Below are 21686 nucleotides of genomic sequence, written 5' to 3'. Positions count from 1 at the left end.
CGGTGAGGGCGGTCCAGTCATATTGTAGACTCTATATGCATACTGTTTGATATGTTATTGTTCTTGTTTGTATGGTGTTGGTATTTTGGGCGTAACTTACTAAGCCTATGAGTTTTGTTTCAGGTACTTATGATGATCACGGTAAGGCGAAGGCGTTACCATACACTTCCTCACATTTTATGGTTTGGATTTCTGGGATACTCTGATATGGAACTATTTTGAAAACATTTTTTTAATAAATAATGGTTTTGAATTGATTGAAAAGTTTTAAATTTTTGTGAATTTTTATGGATGTGACAAGAAATCTAATAGTTACTTTCTTATGATCAAGTCAAGCAACCAAGCATAAATTATGGATCAATTATGCTCTCTAACAAAATTAAAGTTACTAGCTTTACTTACCTAATCTAAAATTTGTTCAACCCTAGCTCTAGTAATTTAATGATAATAAACCATTAGGTAATCAAGTTCATGCATGTAGAATGATCATCGACTACACAAAACTTATATCAAGGAAATCAAAGGCTAGAACTAACACATGTAAGGTTTCAATTAATCAACACTAAAAAACCAACAATAATTAATCATAAAATCGTTATCAACACATAGTTCAAAGGGTTCATCTTCGCCAATCAAATTAAAAGGGTTTTAGCATCTCATCATAACAGAAAAATATACAAAATCAATGCAAATAAAACTAGACATGTTAAATACTAGCAAAACGACTGGATCAATGTTGTTTTCTTTGAAATCTCTTCAAAACTATTAAGCTCCAATTGATTTTTGAACTTCGAAATACTTTCCAGAGGGTTTTTGTCGCTATACTTCTCTAGAAAATCGGCCAAAAGTCCCTATATTCAACCTAATGGTCGATATTTATACTTTACTTAATTCCGCCTCCTACGCCATAGAAAATAGGCTCCACGACATGGTGATCTTTTTCCACGCGTATTCTCCAAGTCATCTTCTCAGATCGCGAATCTTCTACTCACCAAATAGAATTCCCCATGACGCTGGCTTCAGATTTCTATACTTTGACTTCATTTGTCTCAGCCCACTTTTTCCTGCTTCCAGCTCCTTATTTGCTTCCTTTTCACCCCGAGCATGTATTTGCTGCTACGAAACAAAGTTTAAACATATTAAGTATCTTTTGTTCCAAAATAAACACAATTGTAGCTAAAAATATTAAGATATTGCACAAAGTATATGATTAAATATACACATATCAAAATACCCACACTTGAATTTTGCATGCCCCCAAGAAAAAACTGATTTTATAGTCATCATACTGTCACATCCAAACCCTAGCTACCAACATCGCACAAGACAATTCATTTTAAGCTTATCCATTACATTGAGACTGCAATACATGTATTTTTTTCTAATGATTCCTAAGTACTCCCCCAATTCTAAATACTCACAAGTCTTATAAACATTTCCTAGTTATTTTAAACAACATTCATTTTATGCATCCCTTCGAATATATCCTCGAAAATCTTTCTTTACCTCAAGGTAATTTTTGGTTAAGCTCCTAAGCATATATATGGTAAAATAACCAAAAAAGAAAAATTACAAATAATAATAACTTTGTAATTTTTGGAATTCTTGAACTTTTCTTCATAATATTTGATCATCATAGCTTTGTAGACTATTATTCACTCAAATTTGCAACTTTTTTTTCTTTTTTTTCTTTTCTATTTCTTTTCTTTTTTCGACTCACTTTTTTGACTCAAAACTAAAAATCCTAAAAAGAAAACCAAATGCTTAAGCAATGAAACTTAACTTCAACCGTTATTGGTTAGAGGTATTAGTCGAAAGTGCAATAACTACATAAGCTCTCTTGGATACATTTCAGATACACGATGTTAAACATATTATGTCCCTCAAACTAAACAAGGTTATGTTTTTGTCTCATCATTTCACTAGGATAAGGAAGCCAGAAATACAAAATAAAATATATTGGTTCAATTAAGCATCAAAACTCGCACTGGATTGTCCCACACAATACTAGCAACATAGGACTCAACACAACAATATAACAGTTTTTCACTAGATTCACTTTTAGACTATTATTTCAAGTCTTTATATTCTAATTTTTTTTTAAAATCCTAGTCATTTTTATTTAATTTTATCAGTATGCTTGCATTCCTATATTCAACCCCCTAACCCATACTTTATTCATGCAATGTCCCCATTTCATGCATAAACAATTAAAGAACATAAAAGCTAAAGAGGGAAAGTGGAACAAACTCCCCATGGGTAGTAGTGGCGAGACTGAAATCGAAAATTATGTGGTTGACATCTTGTATAATGGATGGAAAAATAGTACTTATGGACTCTCTGCTCGTGAATGTAAATGTGCCGTATAAAATGAACCAAAAGATCTAACTTTGAAAAATGTGCAGAAATCGGCCATAGTGTAGGAAACGTTCACCATGTCATGGTGGTGATAGTGGACAAAGTTTGATCGTGATAACAACAAACGCCACGATGTGGAAGTGATAACCACATCGTGGAGGCTTCATCTAATGTCTTTTTGAGCCAAAATGTAATGCATCCTTCCTTATTAATGGATTAGGATCATTCATGACCTCTTTTTTTCAATAAAATCTTTCAAACACCTTTGTCAACTGATAGGCATGCCACACTTATTTAAAGATGTGGTTGTTGATTGTAATCTTCTAAATCTCTCGGCTTTCTTCAATTAAGCTTCTTTGGTGCTTCCATTTCTTGATTAAACAGAGTAAATGACTCCTCATGGCACCATATAGTCTTAATCAACGTCATCTCTTCCAAACTCTTAACGCAAATTATGCATTCTCAACATGTTGTTTGGTCCTATACTATACTAGGAAGACACCTATCAATAAAATTTCTTAAATCAAATTCCTTATTGTTTTCAAAAGTGTGGAAGTTTGTTATCAACATAAAAGACCTATAAACATCTATCAAAGATGCAGATCTATATATCGACCCTGGTGATTTTGACACATAGTGTTTACACAAATTTTACATAGAAATTCGTAATAGTATTTAATGATTCAAAAGTTACAACCAAATGTCCATGTATGGTCGAATCTATTAGGTGCAACCAAAATTTTGAAATTCAAAATCAACTAAAAATAATTGATACTAATTGCCCAAGTATCATGTATGTGACATAAAAGTAAAATAAATAAATAAATAAAAACCAAAAGTCTTAATAACTAAAAACATTGAACTCGGAGCCTTAATGAAGGGATTAGTGCTCCGTAATTCCTTGTGTTTCCTATGCCTCCACTCAACTATAAAATATTGTACAATTTCTCAAACCTAGTTGCTTGGCCTGCTCCTCATGAGTAAGGGTGTAACAAGGATGAGAGCTTTGCATATAAATGGTTAGAAAGCATTAGACAAATAACTCATATTTTGTTACATTTTCGACCAATCATGATATGATAGAAAAAATATTTAGATGTGTATGCCTTTTAGCCATGCGATGAGAGAAAGGTTTTGGTGTCAAAAAGTATACCTCAGGAGTGTGTGTCACCAATCATGACAGGCTTCCTTCGGGATAAAGCTCTGAACCACACGTCCTTTTATTCTGAAAATATATGAAAAGTTATGAATTGAACATTATTCCCACACATCCATGTGGACAAAGTAGTCGAACTGGGTCCCAATATATTTATGGGATCCAACATATGAAAATACATGACCAACCCTATTAGATGGCTCAATACTTGGTCAACCCATCATATATCTTGATCGATCCATTTAAAAATGAAAATAGAACTATTTTTTGTATTTGCCAGAAACAAACTCGCATATTAGAGGTCTATAAAGTCAATAATAAATGGGCCAATGGGTCATATGATCTATTTACTATTAATCAGGTTATGATCCATCTATTTAAAATAATTGGGTCATTATCCATCAGTTCAAAGAAGTTGTGTCATGGGTAGGATCATTAAACATAAGACACAACAATAAAATATTTAACCAAAAAATGAGATCAACCTTGATAGTGGGCGCCATCTCCAACAAGTTTACGATGATACGGAGACAATTCAATGTCAGACACAAAAAATCTCAAGTTGTCTAAGATGTATTCTCCAGTTGTTGTTTGAAAAGGAGAGAGATCACCACCAATAATGTGATTCCATGACTTGTAATAACCCAACGCATCTTCTTCTTCTTCATCCATCTTCTCTCCATCATCATACACAAGACTCACCCCACACTCCTTTGAAAGTTCATAATATGGCTCTGTAACAGTAATAGTAACTTTGTCACCAACCTCCATCTCATTCATCCCAAACATCCAATGACTTAAAAACACCCAACACTTTCCACCTACAATAACTCTGTCCCAGTGACGTTGGTATATCCATATACGGTTCTTTGTTACATTACTAATTGTGATTATTGGCAAACAAGGGAACTGATCATCTGGATGTAGAAACCTCTCATCCAGAAATTGAGAAAAAGGAAACAAATCATCAGCAAATCGCAACGTGTGCACAGAGCAGAAATTGAGTCCAGTAAGATTGTTTGGAGATGATGATGATGGGATAGTAAATGATATTGATGGCCCTTTGCTTCTACAACTAATCCAATCCGGCATATCTTCACCTACATAAATTGTGCTAAATATTCCAAATTCATAATACATCTGCAAAATACAACCACTTTACATTACCCACCATAAAAATTATATTATACATATTCATATAAAGACACACAACTGACTAGACAAAACCTGAATTTCAGATTCTTGAGAATTATTTCCCACACGCCTTTTGTGAAGGAAGGCTAAATTAGTCCAACCCAAGCTACGTAATACCTTTTCCTCAACACCCAACATTGATTGGATTTTCACCATGCCTTCAATTTCATACGATGAATATTCTAAATATATCTAATCTAATTTTAACCTGAGTGGGGACATTTCCAGATCAAATACAACTTTTCTGCATAAGAGTCATTACGAAGAGAACAAAGCAACAACAATCTTAGTGTATGTGGAGGGTACTCGACTGATTTCAATTTATCACAGTTCCTCATACCAAGTATTTCAAGCCTAGGAAGCGTTCTCACACAACTGGGCATGGAATCAATAGGATTATTATCTAAATATAATTCCTTTAACATGGACAGGCATCTGAAGTCCATGGAAAATGATTCAGTGGTCAAATTATTATTTGCAAGTGACAACCTTACTAAAGAGCTCGGTAAAGAAACCGCAAATGACTTCAAATCATTTGGTATGACACCCACAAAGGAGGATGAAGTGGTTCTTGTGTTTATGCCAATGTTGTTAACCTTGCACATTTCTAGTGAATCCATATCCTTAATCTTGATTTGAGATTCACTGAGATTACAACCATCTAGCAACACTGTTTTAACCTTCTTTAGCATGCCTATATTTCTTGGATATTTTTCAAGCTTGTGGCAGTAGCTCAAATCGATGAAGACAAGTTCAACACATTGCTCAATTGATTCACAAATCTCAACCAAACCAATGCATTTTCTAAGTATTAACCTCTCAAGTGCAGGGAATTTGTAGAATTCACCAAGACTACGAAGTTTTTTACAACAACTTAAATTAAGAATCTTCAGTGATCCAAGAAACCTTTTTCCATTTACAGACGATTCGTCGAACTGCTTAAATGGAGATAAGTTAGAATTCTAGTGAATATATTCAACTCAACATGGAATAAGAATAAATGAACATGAGTTACCTTTTTCATCTCCTCAAGTCGTGGATTACTATAACAAATGACAAATGACTCTATATTGCTATATGACAAATCAAGAGCAACAAGACTCCCCAAAGGTAAGTCTGAAGGTATAGACTTTAAATGGAATCCCTGCATACACAAGCATCTTAATTCCCTCGGAAAGTTCTCATAAGACCCATTCATTTGCACATAATTGAGTTTTAGTAGCATCAGATTATCCATGTTACTCAATGCATCTGTGTTCAGCTCAGATGATGCCCACAATTTCTTCTTCTCAAGCATCCGCATGTCAAGCGCAAGGCCTACAAGATTTCCCTTACCCTAAAAAGAAACATAATGCCATGAAATATTATATACAAAAAAATAAAAAATACATTGAACATGCACCGTAATAACAAGTATACATGGCCCCTTACCTTTTTCTGTTTCAACACTCTGAATGACTCATCATGACACCATATCCGACTTCTTTTCCATGGCTTGTCAAGTGATTCTTGACGTACTTCAAATCTTCCCATCTCTTGAACCAACCTATGCATTTTCAATTCATTATTCCACCTATACTAATAAGGCATCTTTCAATGAGATTTGTGATCCCTGATTTTGTGTTGATATTACATGCCTCTAATATTGTTTCAGCAACATCTTTATCTATTCCAACAAAAAAACAAGAAATGTGCTTAAACAAGTCCTTATCATTTTTGGATGGCAAAGAGTCAAAGCTCATTTTGAGGACATTATTTATACGGGAGCCAATTTCTTTCTGTAGCCCTTCCATGCACCCTTCCCAGTAAGCCACATCTCGATTATGTAGAGACTTACCCAAAAATTCAAGAGCCAATGGATGCCCTTGACAATACTTCACAAGCTTACCTGACACCTCTTCATTGTTAGGATCGAGACACTTAACACACGACTCTAAACACACACACAGCTCACGAAAAACAAGAACACAAGGATGAACACGAGGGATTTAACGTGGTTCGGTCCTTCTCTGACCTACGTCCACCGGTAACTAGGAATTTACATTTCTTGGTGCTAATCTGCACTCTTTCTGTGTTACACTAGATACAAGTTTTACAAATACAGAATAATCTCTTATATAGAGATGGAAATCAGAAGTAGTCAAAAAACACAACTGGGTCTTCATTCAACAATTGTGGCTTCACAACTTCACATTGTTCCTGCCATTTTTGACCAGCTTTTCTGTGGATTCACACTCAACATTTATGTGGATTCACACTCAACATTTCTGTGGATTCATACTCAACAATCTCCCACTTGAAGCCACGAAACAATCTTCACATGTGCTTCAACTGTGCATCTGTATTTGATCTTAACTCCTTCCTAGTTACCCTGGTCTTCTCTTCAATTAACCTGAAGGCCAGTTGAAGCTTTCGTTAGCTCCAACACATCAGTCATGGCTAAGTCTGCCACTGACCTGTTCTCTGTCTCCATCGGCTCCCACTGAAATGAACTGCCCGATCCTGGAACATCCTGAGAACAAACGACACTCTCCATGTGAAGCAGATAATCTGGAGAGACTTCTACAGATGGAATACTGGTTCTCTTAACCCACTGTGTTCTGGGTATTCTAGCTGAAACAAAGCCCATGCTCCCACTGCTATGAATGCCCTTGACTGGTTTTTCTGAACCGTTCCAAACACGTTCAACCTGAATCTGACCTGTGACTCTGGGTTTGCCATCTGCAAAGCAAACCTTCTTCTGTCCACGAGACTATATGAACCGGATTTTGTTTTTCTTCTGAACTGGGACGGTTACTCCCTCAGACGGTAAACTGACCATATATAATGAACCCCTCTTATGTGCACGAGCTATCACAAGATTTCTTTTGACAACCTTCCACTGCCCATTCCTGAACTTAACCTCGTGTCCCTGTTCATCCAACTGCCCAACAGAAATCAACTGTTTCTTCAGACTTGGAATTACCCGGACATCCTTCAAAGTCCATGGACCAACTGGAGTCTTCAAAACTAAGTCACCTATGCTCGTCACATCAAGAACCTCATCGTTCGCCAGTCTTACCTTACCAAAATCCCCTTCTTTCAGATTCCGCAGTGCTTCACGGTTGTGGGTAGCGTGAAATGAAGCACCCGAATCCATAACCCATGAATCCACATTGCTCTCCACACTACAGATCAAAACATCATCATCTGAATGGTCTACTGCAACGTTAACTTCTTTCGTGTCTTTTGGACATTGATTCCTGAAATGTCCAACCTCTTTACAGTTCTAACAAGTCACATCATTTCGAGTCCTCGACTGACTCCTTCTCCTGTTCCCGCTCCCACTACCTCTGTTATTTCTTCTACCTCTGACCGCATTCAATTGTTCACTTGATGATTCCCCGGAATTTCTTCGTCTGACGTCTTCGCCTAGAATTAAATCCCGAAATTCCCTCAAAAGTGAGCTCTTTCGATCATGCGGAACTAGTAACGGCTGTAACTGTTCCGGACCAACTGTCAGGTAATGATGATAACAGTAGTAAAGCTTGAACTTCGTCCTCAAATTTTATTCCCACTGATCCAAGTCTGGATAAAATCGAGTTCAAATTGTTGATGTGTACTGTAACTGAACTTCCTTCCCTCATCCTCATGTTGACTAGCTCCCGAATCAGGAAGACTTTATTTGCTGCCGACGGCTTCTCGTACATATTAGACAATGCCTCCATGATTCCCTTTGCCGAGGTCTCCTTCAAAATGTTGAAGGCAACATCCTTTGACAACGTCAGTCTAATAAATGCCTTGGCCTTCTTATCCAAAGTCTCCCAGTTTGCCTGTGTTATCGCCTCCGGTTTTTCACCTAAAACTGCGTCCAAGTCTTTCTGCACGAGCAAATCTTCAATTTGCATCTTCCACCAACCAAAATCTTTCCCATCAAACTTCTCAATCTGAAGCTTACTGCTTTCTGCCATTTTCTGAAAGAACAATGACCTATCTTGCAATTTTCTGGAAATTCAGGGGCCAAATTGCAAATTTTCAAATCTGCTACAGTGTCGTCTTCTCCGGTGGACTGCTACAGTGTCTGGTGCTACAGTGTCGTCTTCTCCGGTGGACTGCTACAGTGTCTGCTGACATCACTGCTGACGTCGTGCTACAGTTCCTGCTACAGTGTCGTCTTCTCCGGTGGACTGCTACAGTGTCTGTTGCTACAGTGTCGTCTTCTCCGGCGAACTGGTTTTCCCGGTCACTATTCCGGCAAACCTTTGACCGGCGATTTGGACGTCTTCCAGTGGTCAAAAAATTCAGAAAAAAATATTTTCGGAATCTTCGGAACGAGACCTTTCCAACGGTATACACCAAAATCGTTTTTGACGAAAAAAAATTTCAACCAAAAAACAGAAAATCACCCTCTGGAGCTAAACCAAGGCTCTGATACCACTTGTTAGGATCGAGACACTTAACACACGACTCTAAACACATACACAGCTCACGAAAAACAAGAACACAAGGATGAACATGAGGGATTTAACGTGGTTCGGTCCTTCTCTGACCTACGTCCACCGGTAACTAGGAATTTACATTTCTTGGTGCTAATCTGCACTCTTTCTTTGTTACACTAGATACAAGTTTTACAAATACAGAATAATCTCTTATATAGAGATGGAAATCAGAAGTAGTCAAAAAACACAACTGGGTCTTCATTCAACAATTGTGGCTTCACAACTTCACATTGTTCCTGCCATTTTTGACCAACTTTTCTGTGGATTCACACTCAACATTTCTGTGATTCACACTCAACATTTCTGTGGATTCATACTCAACACTTCCCCTGTTTCGATCTCTTCCTCATCCAAGAATGTAGTGATATTGGAAGCCATGAGGGCCTTATGAAGGTGATCGGTGAAACTATGTCGAGTGTCAACACCTCTAAAACTTAAAAAAACGTCATATCGGTGAACATCAGTTGATGAAGAAGATGATCCTACTTTGGAGAGAATAAGCATTATGAGTTATGGATTGATGACCCTTCACCCTTCTCAAAATTTCCTGTGTCTCCGTAAACTTTGAAATTCTTCCACACGTTGTGGGTTATAAAAGTTGGTTTCGCTGGTTTCCTTCACTTGTGCTTCAATGTCATCAGGATCTCATACGTAACGCCTCTACATAAAATCCAAATTATTATTATTTAATATATGCAACTAAAATCACATCAAGCAACTTAAATCTCAATAATAGTAACACCTTCGAATTCTTCAAAATAAAGCTTTTATGTGATTAAAATAAAATACATGCATATGCACCTTCGAACGTTTCCACCTGAAATAAAAGAGTTCATTATATGAACTCTAATTGTGTCATAAAAAATGCCAATTTTTTATCCCCAAACTTAGAGTTTCAACTTGATATTGGAGCTATATAGTGAACAATGTGTATATGTGTGTTTTGACCGTTGATTTTAATTTTTGTGTTCAAAGGCCATTCTATAGCTTAATTAGTGCTAAACTCAGTTGCTTTGTATGCAAGGAGCGTAAATATTTAAAAACCCGAAAAGGACCACAATTGAAACTGCTAGTTGCTGATGATTTGAAATACAAAGAGAGGCTGCTGGGTTTTCTTATTTCAACCAGAAACAGTCTGATAAAAATCTCTGCAACAACAATATCATGGCAGTAGCTATTATGTGACAAGTTTTTTGATCCTTTAACCAACATATAAATAGCTACGTATTCATATGGAATAACAATTACATTGCCATCAGAATTATTAAAAAGAAGTTACCCACTTAAATGAACTGCATAACCTGTTTTTCAGGAAAAAAATTCATTCAAAGTTCAGTTAAGTAATCCTCAAACAAAACAACACCAAATACCATTATAGAATCGACTACAAGATCCATTATTACCTCACATTAAAAGGAAATTTCAACACAATTTCAGGCAATTTTAACCTTTCACTACATATCAACAAACAGTCAAATATACAAACGCAAAAAAGAAAAGAAAATAATAAGTTTCTTGACAAGGTCCTTTATAGACCCCCATAATTAGCAAAAAAGATGTTTTCAATTCTGAATTAATCTATTACCAGATCTAGTATCACCATACATCATAAACATATTGACTTACATTGATGGCTTGTTCCAAATGATATGTTTTTGAAACTAACAAGTCACACCCTTTCGAGGTGTTCGATTTCAAACTCTATAAAACTTCAAAGGTAAATGTACTTTATACACAAGCATATAGATATCATTATTAATTTTGAGTTACATCTCCTTTTTCGAAAACGGTGTAATTGCATTGGCTTCTACTGCCCCTAGAACATGATTTTTGTTACAACGTCCACATGAAAAGGATATCAATGTAATGGAATCAAAGTATCAAATACACAAATGAGAAGTGGCTAACAATAACTGCATCAGAAAGTAGATATCACCCCTGGTCTTAGGTAAGACCGAATTTTCCCTTTTGGGTATATTTATGAGCTGCTTATGGGCAACTGCCTGACAAAGATGATTTAAGTGAAAAATTACATAAGCTTTGCTGACCAATGTCATATCATATGTTTTAAATCTACAAAGAAATCACTTACCAGTTTTGTACCTCGAAACATAAACCTAATCCAGTTTATTTTCAAATGAACGGAGCATTATTTGATTGATTTAGGATCTTGACTCTGCACTAGAAAAATCCTAGTTTTGATTAATGGAATAACACCCGGAAGTTCTTCACAAAAACCGGATGTCATACAATCTGGCTTTGACAGATCAACAAGTTTTGAACACGGGGAACATCAGCAAGCAATCTAGAATTATGTAAATAAAATATTGAAGGTTGTTGATTTTAACATCATTCAAATATTATCAGATTTAACAAGTTGTGTTTAGGAATTGGAATATAAACGGATTAAGGAAGCAATTCTGGAGGGTTGAAGAACTCCCCAATGTGCATGAAGTTTGTTCATCATTTTGAACTTTATTCAAGGACGGTGTTCAATGGTAATTGAAATATAAATCTAACCAAAAGTAGTTGAAACAAAAAAGAAATTTTAATAACGTATTGATGAAAAAAAAAACATAACTTAGTAATTTATGATTAATAAGATGAAATTGACTTGACAAAATGTGAAACTAACTTGTACGATTGCGCTTTCATAGTAACTGACCTACAGAACGACAATCAGACGGGCGACAACTGAGAAAGATGGAGAACAAAATAGTCAACGCCGGTAAGCCAGTAGGGAAACAGCGAGTCAACGAGAAAGGGAGGGAGATGGGATAAAGGTGGAGTCTACGTGGTTCTATTCTACAATTGATTTGGGTTACAATATACTATTAAGTTTAAACCCATTATCTAATATAAAAGGCATAAATATTAACTAAATATTAAATTATGAACATAGTTTAAAAACTAATAAATGCTAATAAAACAAACTTATTTCATTTTAAATTCGTAATGCGCATCTTTATTTTTTTATAGTTTTATGACAAAATATAGTTATTATTTTATTATTACTAAGGGATTTGTTTTTGAACTCCAAAATGTTTTTGGACAAAAAGGTTTATTTAGTGGATGTAAAAGAAGTGTTAAAAAAATGTTTGGATTTTCTTTTTGTGTGTTAGAAAAAAAAAACTATATGCTTGATTAAAAAGGGCATGAAAAGAAAGGAGGGAAAAAAATAAAGTGATGGAGTTCACTAAGGATAATATAGTCATTCTTACTTTAAAAAACCAAAACCAAAAGGACTTAAATATGAGAATAAGACTTAAAAGATGAGAATTTTCTAACTTTTTTACTTTATTAGCCACACCTCTTTTTTAGCTTATTAGTTTTTTTGAAAAATCAATAAATTAATAAATTATTTTATAGAAACAATCTCAAACACCCTCAAAGAGTTGCATACTTCATAAATATTTTATTTTTGATTTTTTCTTTAATTTTCTCCAATTGTTTTTAACTTCTAGCATGTTTAACTTAAAAACTAATAAGAAAAACTATAATTTTTAAAAAATTACATTTAGTCCATGTATTATAGAAGATATCACAATGCAAATGGTCCTTATGGTTTCTGATTTGCATCGTTGGCCCATATGGTTTCGTTTTGTTATAAATTTAACCTAAAATTACTATTTTACGGTTAAGTTTTTAGTGTAATTTAATTATTTTAAATATATGTTAAAATTTTTTTTATCCATATACTACCTAACCATAAGACCATCTCGAATATTGTTCTACTTTTAGATTAAAAAAATGGTGTTAACAATAATTCATATTTAAACTCTTTATATTTTTTATTTTATTTTTATATCAAAAGAATATTCCAAGTATATTCTTTTTCTTCACCTTTTTTTTTTAATTCTCACTAATATCTTTTGTAACACCCCAATTTCCATTTAATTTAAAAGGTTATAATTATAGGTCATAGAATTAATGTTTAAGATTATAAATTTCTATCCTTGAATTCTGATAGTTAATTTTATAGTTCAACACTAAGTATGGGAGAGTGAAATTAAATTGTAATTACTTGAATGTCAAGTAGATGATAGTTGGAACTATGAGGAACTGAAATGAGAGTTGGGGATTTAAAAGTCGGAATATAGCAAAGAGCATTCAATAGGGTTATCGTTTTAGACTCAAGTTGTTTTGAGAACCAAAAAAATTGTGCAAACTTGAGAACTACTAATCCAAACATCATTTTTCAATATCAAAACCAAAAATATTAACAAACTGCAATGTTTAAGCCATATCTAAACTCAAAATAAGATTTGACAATTTTTTTTGATTGCTGGGTTTTTTTATTGTTGATTTATATATATACATGCATGCATATTTATGAATGAGCAGTCATATGGACTGCAGATGTAGATATGACTACTAATATATATATATATATATATATATATATATATATATATATATATATATATACACACACATACATACATACATACATACATAAATACATGCATGCATATCTGTGTTCATAGTCGATATGACTACTGACGCGTAGTTTTCAACTGTTACTCATTAGTTCACAAGTTCTCATGCTTTTTTCGTTCCCACAATAACTCAGCCTTATTGTTTTAAAAACAGATAGTTAATGGAAAAGGTTTTGGTTAAATTGGGGGCCTTAGGACCGAATTTAAGCATCCACTTAAGGACCATTAAACATAACCTAAAACCCTAAACACCACTTGCTTGGAAATTTCTATTTTTGAAAAGCTAGATACAATGTTCGGACAATCCTTGAAGATCTAACCGTTGGATCTTCGCGAAATTTTGCTTGCTAGTTTCCAAGACATATATGAAGATTTCCACTGGAAGGATTTGGATTTAGTGGTCTAGAGTGTGATTTAATTATAATCAATCATGGAAGAAGTTTTAGGACTATTGTCGAAATCGTCTTCGGTGCAACGCTTGTATGGAGCTTTCAATCTCAATAATGTAGGTATGGTTTCTTCCTCATTACTTGGAAAAGTCCTATAGGACCTAGGGTTGATGTGTTACAAACATGGAAGGTCTTAATCCGTTTTGGGACATCACGATTTGAGTGGATTGAAACATAACCCTACTTTTATCTTTCTGAAAAATCCATTATTCTGTCCCATTTTTGTAAAAGTTATAGAAAAATCACCCGGAGTCGTAATTAGGATCCATAAACTCTCAAAGCTTAGAAATTAAGAGAACCTTTTCCCTGAGTTTTTCCATGACTTGATATTGATCCTAACTAGGGTGAAACGAGCTACAATGATATGTAATTTTGTAAAAATCATAATAAATTGTAGAAAAATCGTATGGACTTGTGTAAGTAGTCCTTGAAATTGTATTGACCTGAACTTCATGAGCATGGCATCATTTTCTATTTTGGGTGGGTTTAAAGAGGGAAAACATGTCTTGAACAGACTATAATTTTGATGTAAAAAGCTAAAAAAATAACCTTAGGAATGTTTTGTGAACTTAAGGACCAATGAGTGTTGCTAACGCTATAAAACAATAATATAGGGAAGAAGGAGATACATTGATTTTGGGAGCTTGTGCATCTGCGTGTGATTCTTGATGTTAAAGGTAGTTATGATTGGGGAGTTTCTAAGGTCTCAATCTGAAATTCTAAATCTCTTTGAGTTTGCTTGGTCTTTATCTAGAATATCATCTTGCGTTGTGTTATACATTCCATGGATCGGGTATGTTATGTATCTGGTTGAGCCAGTTTGAGTTTTGGTCTGTTTGCAATGCCAGATGGTGGTAGTTCGAACCCTAAGTATAGAAGAACTAGGTATTCTTCTTGGAGGATCATTGATTTATTAGAATTTATGGTTTCAGAAGAATGGTTCATAGGGATCTGTGGTCTAGGTATGCGAGACTTTGGTTCAAGATTTGGTCATGTCGGGGGTGCATACCAAGTTGCCATCAGATGTATGTGCTTAGGAATGCATGAGTTGTCTTCGCGACAGGAAACTGTTGGAAAAGGAGCTTGTTGTAGCCAATGATTCCTTTTAGGATGATGGTGAATAGATCAAGAGGCGTTTGCGTCGCTCAGGTGGAGTATCGGTTGTTGATGGATTTGTCATCTCATTGTATAGATTGTTATCGATAGTCAAGGTTGGTAGTTGTTGATCAATAAATTAGCTTTGGAGTTTGGTATGTTTAATTTCACTTGGGTTTTGTTTAGTAGTGTATTGGATCAGTGGAGTATTTTTCAAGTCATTCTTGATCGTTATCCATTTTGTTCATCGTCAATGGCTCAACTTATTCGAAAGTTTTGAGTTTTATTAGCGGAAGTTCAATGGACGCATTAACCTATCGTCAAAATCTGTACATTCTACCTTTGGGTTTCTAGGTTAGTTATGGAAGTATTGTTTATAGTGGGCGTGGGTTAGAAGTTATCCTTGGTTATTGGGAGTTTGTGTCACACCCCGATCCTTGTCGGAATCGATCGAGGCGTGATATATTGTTCAAAGTCTCATGACAACTATGTTATAATATGATTAGATTCAATTAAGTACTAAGTATGCAAACAAGATCCACAACATACAAATACAAATCCAAATATGAACAACATTTATTACATCAAATTTAAATAGTCTTGTGGATTTCTAAGGCACAACCTATTTTTCATCAACTTCATTCTTCAAATCTGCATCATGGGTAAAAACAGGTCAACTACGAGAGTTGGTGAGTAATCTAATTTTAGTAGAGAAAATTGTGAAGTTGAAACCTTTATAATTGGAAATTTGTTTTCTTTTGAAGTCGGCAAACAATTGTATTTGAGATAACGGTTTATAAATCAAAAATTGATTAACAAATGATAACAACAACAATAAGTCCTCATCCTATATATACATATGTATATATATATATATATATATATATATATATATATATATATATATATATATATATAAATATATATAGGATGGAGCATCTAATCATCATACACACTCAACCACGTGCGATCAATCACCTTAGCGTCTCAAGGCGGGGTGGTCAACCCAATAGCGCTATTATTGTCCATAACGTACCTCAAGAATACGGGCATAGTCATGGAGATTAGACTAAAAATGATAATGCACTACAAGTACATGTAGCGTAAACAAACAATAGTTATACAATTAATGATTCACGTATAAATGTCCCAACAATGTCTCAATTGTGATAAAACAATAAAATGAAGTTGGAACATATTAGAACCACATGATACACCCCAAAAGTATTGAAAATTATAAAATATGGGATAGATTACTCACATTAGTCCCAAAACGAAATACGTGTGTCGTACGATAGACGATTCGGGTCAAAATGGCGTAGAACCTAATATAATTAATAGTTTTGGTTTAGGAACTGCTAAACGAGAATGGAGTATTAATACAAATAATTAGACACATATTCTTATATTAGATGAATTAACAATAATTCATTTTGATTATAATATTAAGGTATTTATTTGTTAAATGAATTTTAAATTGAATTACTTACTTTGCATAATTAATTTATATTTTCAATTTAGGCCAGATTTTAATAATTTCTTATTAAAATAATAACTTGCCCACTTATAATTATTTACAGATTTTAACAACTATTTATATGAAATAATCATTAAAATGCATTTTTACATGCTTAAATACTTAGGAAAATAGTTTTAAATCGTAAACAGTATTGAAAAATTATGAAATTATCAGGAAATCATTATTTCATACAATATGAATTACTGTAAAATTTGTATATTTTTCTGAACTGTTTTAGTATTTATTTAATATTTTAATGATTAAACAACACAAAATTCGGGAAAAATAGTAAATGATTCTCAAAAAATCTGTAAAATTAACCATAGTTTTATAACATGATGTAGAGCTCAGTGTATAAGTTTTAGATATTTGTGACTATGGGAAGTATTTTTTATATATTTCATTATTAATTAATCAATAAAATCATAAATAATAGTAAAAAGTAATATAAATGCATGAAACTTCATATATCATGTTTAATCAGTATACAGGTCATCGCAGAATGTTCTCAGAATTTATTGAATGCAAAAAGTATTTTGTGTGAATTATTGCCCTACTTTATTGCAATAATTATAGTAATTCAATAAAAATAAATTATTTTCTGAAAATTTCCAGAACTTCTTATTTTATTGATGGGATTCTGAGAAAAATCAGGTTTATGCATAAAATGAGTTTTAGATATTTTGGTGGATTTAATTTGTTTCTTGTATGAATATGAAACTTTTAACAACATACCTTGATGAATGCTTCAAGAGGGATGAAGATTTGAGTATAATAGATTGTTCTTGGATGGAATATGAGTATTCTTGGAGGAAATTTCGAGATTGAGAGTGAAAGAAAGAATAGAGAAGGTTTATGTGGTGAAGAGAATAATGTGTTGGGAGAAAAAGGAAAGGAAAGTGGATGGGAGGTGTGAGTGGGAGACCATGGGAATAATCTTTTTGCTTTTGGTGGTCTTCATAATTTCCCACTAACACAAGCATCTTTTACATAATTAATATAAGAGTTTTATAAAATTTAATGTAAAGTTTATAAAAATAGAGTTTTATAAAATTTAATATAAAGTTTATAAAAATGGAGTTTTATAAAAGATGAGTTATTATTTGATTATAACAATCTACTTTGATTTGAAGTTTAATTATAGCATTCAAGTTTGATTCTTTTAAATTTAATTAGAGCATTATACTTTGATTTGATTTTAATATGGTATCATAATTTAATTTGATTATAGTTATAACGGTGTACTATACTATGTTGCTATTAACGTTAATTTATATCGTAGTGTATGAGTTTCGATCCTATTAGCGTCAAGTAATCTTGAGTAGGGTTTGAATGAGATTGCGAGAGGTTTCGTTTGTGATCTTTTTGAGTGTCCGGCTTCGCAACGCAAGGTCCATAGACCCCGTTAAGCCATGATTTAGTGTCCTACACAATCCCGATGATTGTGCAATAGTGTTTTATCGCTTTGGTTCATTGTTTAGCACTGTTAAGGCTAAGGAAAATCAAACACATGAACTTTCCAAATGATGTTTTCTCATTAAAATAGCGAATTGTACAGTGATTACATAACGTAAACCCTATCATACAAGGGTTAATGGAGTTGACCGGTTTGACTAGTTGACTTTGTTTGACTTTGACTTGACCGAAATTTGATGGTTGTCACATCATCCCCCCGTTAGAGGGAATTTCGTCCCGAAATTTGCATTTTGATTGGGACTTCAAGAGTTTGGAAAAAGACGTGGAAAACTTTTCGTAGTACAAGAAATTGATTATGGTGAGGAACAACCCTCCTGATGTCACATGATGACCTTGGAAATTTCTTATTGTAACTTGAACTGAGTCAATTTAAAAGGAGTTTATTGTTTTGGGATGATAGAGTATTCTATGTGTGCTTTTATACTCCCTGTTTTATCCTTGGTATTACCACTATGAATATTTTATAACGTAGTTAGCGAGTTCCATCATTACGAATGTTTCAACAAATTTTGACGAAATTTGCATTATAAGTCCTACAAGTTCTTTTATAGTCGATTGACGTAAACTAATCGTATATCATTAAGATTGCAAGGGCATTTTGGATGGGTGACCCCGCCTTAAGCCCACAACCAAACAAGGAACAGGGAATGAGGCGGAATCACACATTCTAAGTCCATAGAATCTTAATGATATATGACCATAATGTTTTCACTAGCCCTCATAGATTCCAGGGGCGTAGTATTATTGGGCTAGAAGTAGGAATTGTAGTTCAAAATAAAATAGTTATAAGACTGCTATCTTCAAACTTGGGCTTTGGCCCCTCCCGATTCCTAATCAGAATGGTCCAATACTCCAAATTCTCCAAGCGACCAAGCGGTATCAAGAAATCAAAATCGATTCATCCCCATTTGCCCAATTCGCTGCCTATCTCGCCTGCTGTTCGTTTGTCGTTGTCTCGCCAAGTCAGTCGCCTGGTCTCACTCTCGCCAATCGCCATCGCCAAGTGCCCAAGTCCCCATTCTCACTTCACAGAAATCAGGTATGTAATCCCGAGACCCAAATCCTGTTCAACTGTTCTTTCTTTTTTCTGATTGTAAGATTGTTGATTGTTGGTGTTGGCGTATTGCACTGCTGCTGCTGTTTTCTATCAACCTGTTGCCTATTTATGCGTTACTACTGTCTTACTGAGTTTCTTTTTAATTTGGCTGTCATTTGCGATTTGGCGATTTGCCAATTTGATTTATAAGTTATGAACTTATAGATTTGGTTATTGTTGGTGTTGGGTCTTGTACTGTTGCTGCTGTTTTTAGTTTGATTTTTTTTTTATTTTTAGATTTCGTTATTGATTTGGTTATGCTTAACAGCTAGGCAGCTTCAAACAAAACTGAAAAGTGAAAACAAAGATTGATTTGGTTATTGTTAAATGAGTTATTGGTTATTGTTCAAATTTTGATTTTTGATTTTTTTGATTGAATCAATTGTTCCTTCATTTTGATTTTTCTAGATATAATCATGGGAAAGATGAAAACATTGAAAGAGAAATTGCTGTCTGCTTACTAATATATCATTCATAATCTGTTTTTAAAGACATTAAAGGCCGTCGGGCTGAGTTGTAATTCTTTTTCTAGGTGTTTTTGGTGTTTATTTGTTGAAAACAATCTGTTATTATTATTATTATTTTTTGTTAATTTCAGTTTATAATATTTTCGCCCCCCCCCCCCCCCCCCAAGTTAATTGTTCAAGCTCCGCCACTGATAGATTTACTAGTAAAAACCATGAGTTTTTTTTTACATAGATGATAAGACTTATTTGGGTTTTGCCGTGTTCTCAAGATTCATGGTTTATATACTTGAATCGATGCTAGTTTTAGTAATAAAAAGAAATTTTGAATTTAAACGTCGAGGTTAGAAGCTTGTACTGATATTTAAGGGGTTAAAAAATAAAATTTTATTAGTTACCTATAGCGACACACAAGTCATAATTTGCATGTGTGAAGACTTGGAGTACTTTCTAATTGGTTCGTGTGTGAAGACTTGGAGTACTTTCTAACTGGTTCATGTGTGAAGACTTGGAGTACTTTCTAATGAAAAGCGTGCTACTGGGGAAATTTGAAACTGGTACGTAGCTTCAAAGTCAAGAATATGCGGTAGGCATGTGATGTATTAAACGCATGAGGCACATAAGTCATAATTTTCGGCAACATATACGTATATGTGTGTGAATTGAAGAAGAAGGTTACAGTTCAAAGACCATATATATTCATTTCCTCTTTATTTGTTATTAATTACTTCTCCCACTTCACTTATATAAATCATCACATTCTTACCGCAACTTTTAACTTCTCCCTCACAAATGGATCCACCTGCAGATCATCAAAACCCCATAGATGACCTCGATTGGTTTCAGTACTTTGATCAACAAGATCTTTTCAGGTATATATAAACGTCACTCATTACCCCATCTTTCGCACAGAAAAGTGATTTTGTCTATATTGATCAAAACATGGTTTGGATTTGTAGTGATCAAAAAGAGTCTTTCATCGTGTTGGATTTGATTATCTTGAGTTTTTTTTTTTTTTGGATTTTTGCAGTGGTGACATGCTCGACCATCATGATTATGAGTTGTCGGAAAAATTGCATGAAGTGCTCGATCAGAACGTTTCCACAGTACTTAACAAAGATCAAAACATCATTTCTAGAAATGAGTTTCACGATTTGGATCCCCTTAAAGACATAAGCTTATGGGATTGTTAGGAGGATGGTAATTTACCATTGGTTAGTTTCAGTGAAGACTGTAAATCCGGTGGTGAGGCTACAGGTAGTTCTAGTGCTGCCACCACTGATCACGGTGGCCGGAAGGTGGCAAATAGATTGAGACCATTGGAGTTTGAAGAGATAGCGAAGTACTTTGAGATGCCGATAATCATGGCAGCAAAGGAACTAGGGATAGGGTTAACATTGTTGAAGAAAAGATGCAGAGAGCTAAACATAAACAGATGGCCTCATAGAAAACTTAAGAGCCTTCAATCCCTCATTCAAAATGCCAAGGTAAACTACGATAATAACCTTCTATACATTACTCATGCATGTATGCATGCGCTTGGTAACCAAAGTAGTTTTGGTATTTTCTAAAATTTTAATTATTAGTTTCTTTATAACATAAACATAGGCCCTAGGCATATGCCACATCGAATCAATTGTTTTACTACGATTTCTGATTTATATTTACATAAACTTAACTCATTGTAAATTTTATGAACTCACACGAAAAATATAATGCATCTACCTAAAAAAAACTAGGAGTTGGGATTAAAGGAGGAGGTAGAGACGTTAGCAGGGCACAAGAAGATGATAGAGAAATTGACAAGTATGGAATTGACAGAAAGAACAAAGAAGCTTAGGCAAGCTTGCTTCAAAGCTATTTATAAGAAGAGAGGACTTAACAATCCTTAGTCCTTACCTTTTCTTTTAGCCATTTTGTTATAATTAGTGGATTTTAATCTACATTGTATGTGTTTTTCTC

At 34.1% G+C, this 21686-nt stretch overlaps 1 protein-coding gene and 1 long non-coding RNA gene across 4 annotated transcripts; both read right to left on the bottom strand.

Moving 5' to 3' along the window:
* Window positions 1-3994: 3994 nt before the first annotated feature.
* LOC145125972 (disease resistance protein RPS4B-like) lies at window positions 3995-6262 on the bottom strand. Its single transcript, XM_079061383.1, has 5 exons — window positions 6140-6262; window positions 5724-6044; window positions 4917-5670; window positions 4742-4866; window positions 3995-4654 (listed from the first exon to the last, which is right to left on the bottom strand). The coding sequence occupies exons 1-5, from the start codon at window positions 6260-6262 to the stop codon at window positions 3995-3997; spliced, it is 1983 nt and encodes a 660-aa protein (XP_078917509.1).
* A 2866-nt stretch (window positions 6263-9128) lies between these two features.
* On the bottom strand, window positions 9129-11994 carry LOC145107900 (uncharacterized). 3 transcript variants are annotated; one of them, XR_013708017.1, is made up of 4 exons: window positions 11822-11994; window positions 11279-11439; window positions 9929-11189; window positions 9129-9846 (listed from the first exon to the last, which is right to left on the bottom strand). It is a non-coding gene; the product is annotated as an uncharacterized LOC145107900 (long non-coding RNA). The 3 variants fall into 3 exon arrangements; XR_013708018.1 differs by having other exon boundaries at window positions 11852-11994; XR_013708016.1 differs by lacking the exon at window positions 11822-11994 and having other exon boundaries at window positions 11279-11483.
* Window positions 11995-21686: the final 9692 nt, after the last annotated feature.

Source organism: Lactuca virosa, chromosome 1, assembly GCF_052849685.1.
Source record: "Lactuca virosa cultivar CGN04683 chromosome 1, Lactuca_virosa_CGN04683_v6, whole genome shotgun sequence".
Classification (NCBI taxonomy): Eukaryota; Viridiplantae; Streptophyta; class Magnoliopsida; order Asterales; family Asteraceae; genus Lactuca; species Lactuca virosa.
This window is presented reverse-complemented; position numbering and strand designations above follow the sequence as displayed.

Bases quoted from the DNA above. Each gene is read 5' to 3' on its own strand.
- LOC145125972 (XM_079061383.1), bottom strand. From the start codon at position 6,262: ATGCATAGGTTGGTTCAAGAGATGGGAAGATTTGAAGTACGTCAAGAA. The intron at 5,671-5,723 runs GTAACTCATGTT...TATATTCACTAG, and splicing joins GACTTGAGGAGATGAAAAAG to AATTCTAACTTATCTCCATT. The intron at 4,867-4,916 runs GTTAAAATTAGA...ATGAAATTGAAG, and splicing joins CTGGAAATGTCCCCACTCAG to GCATGGTGAAAATCCAATCA.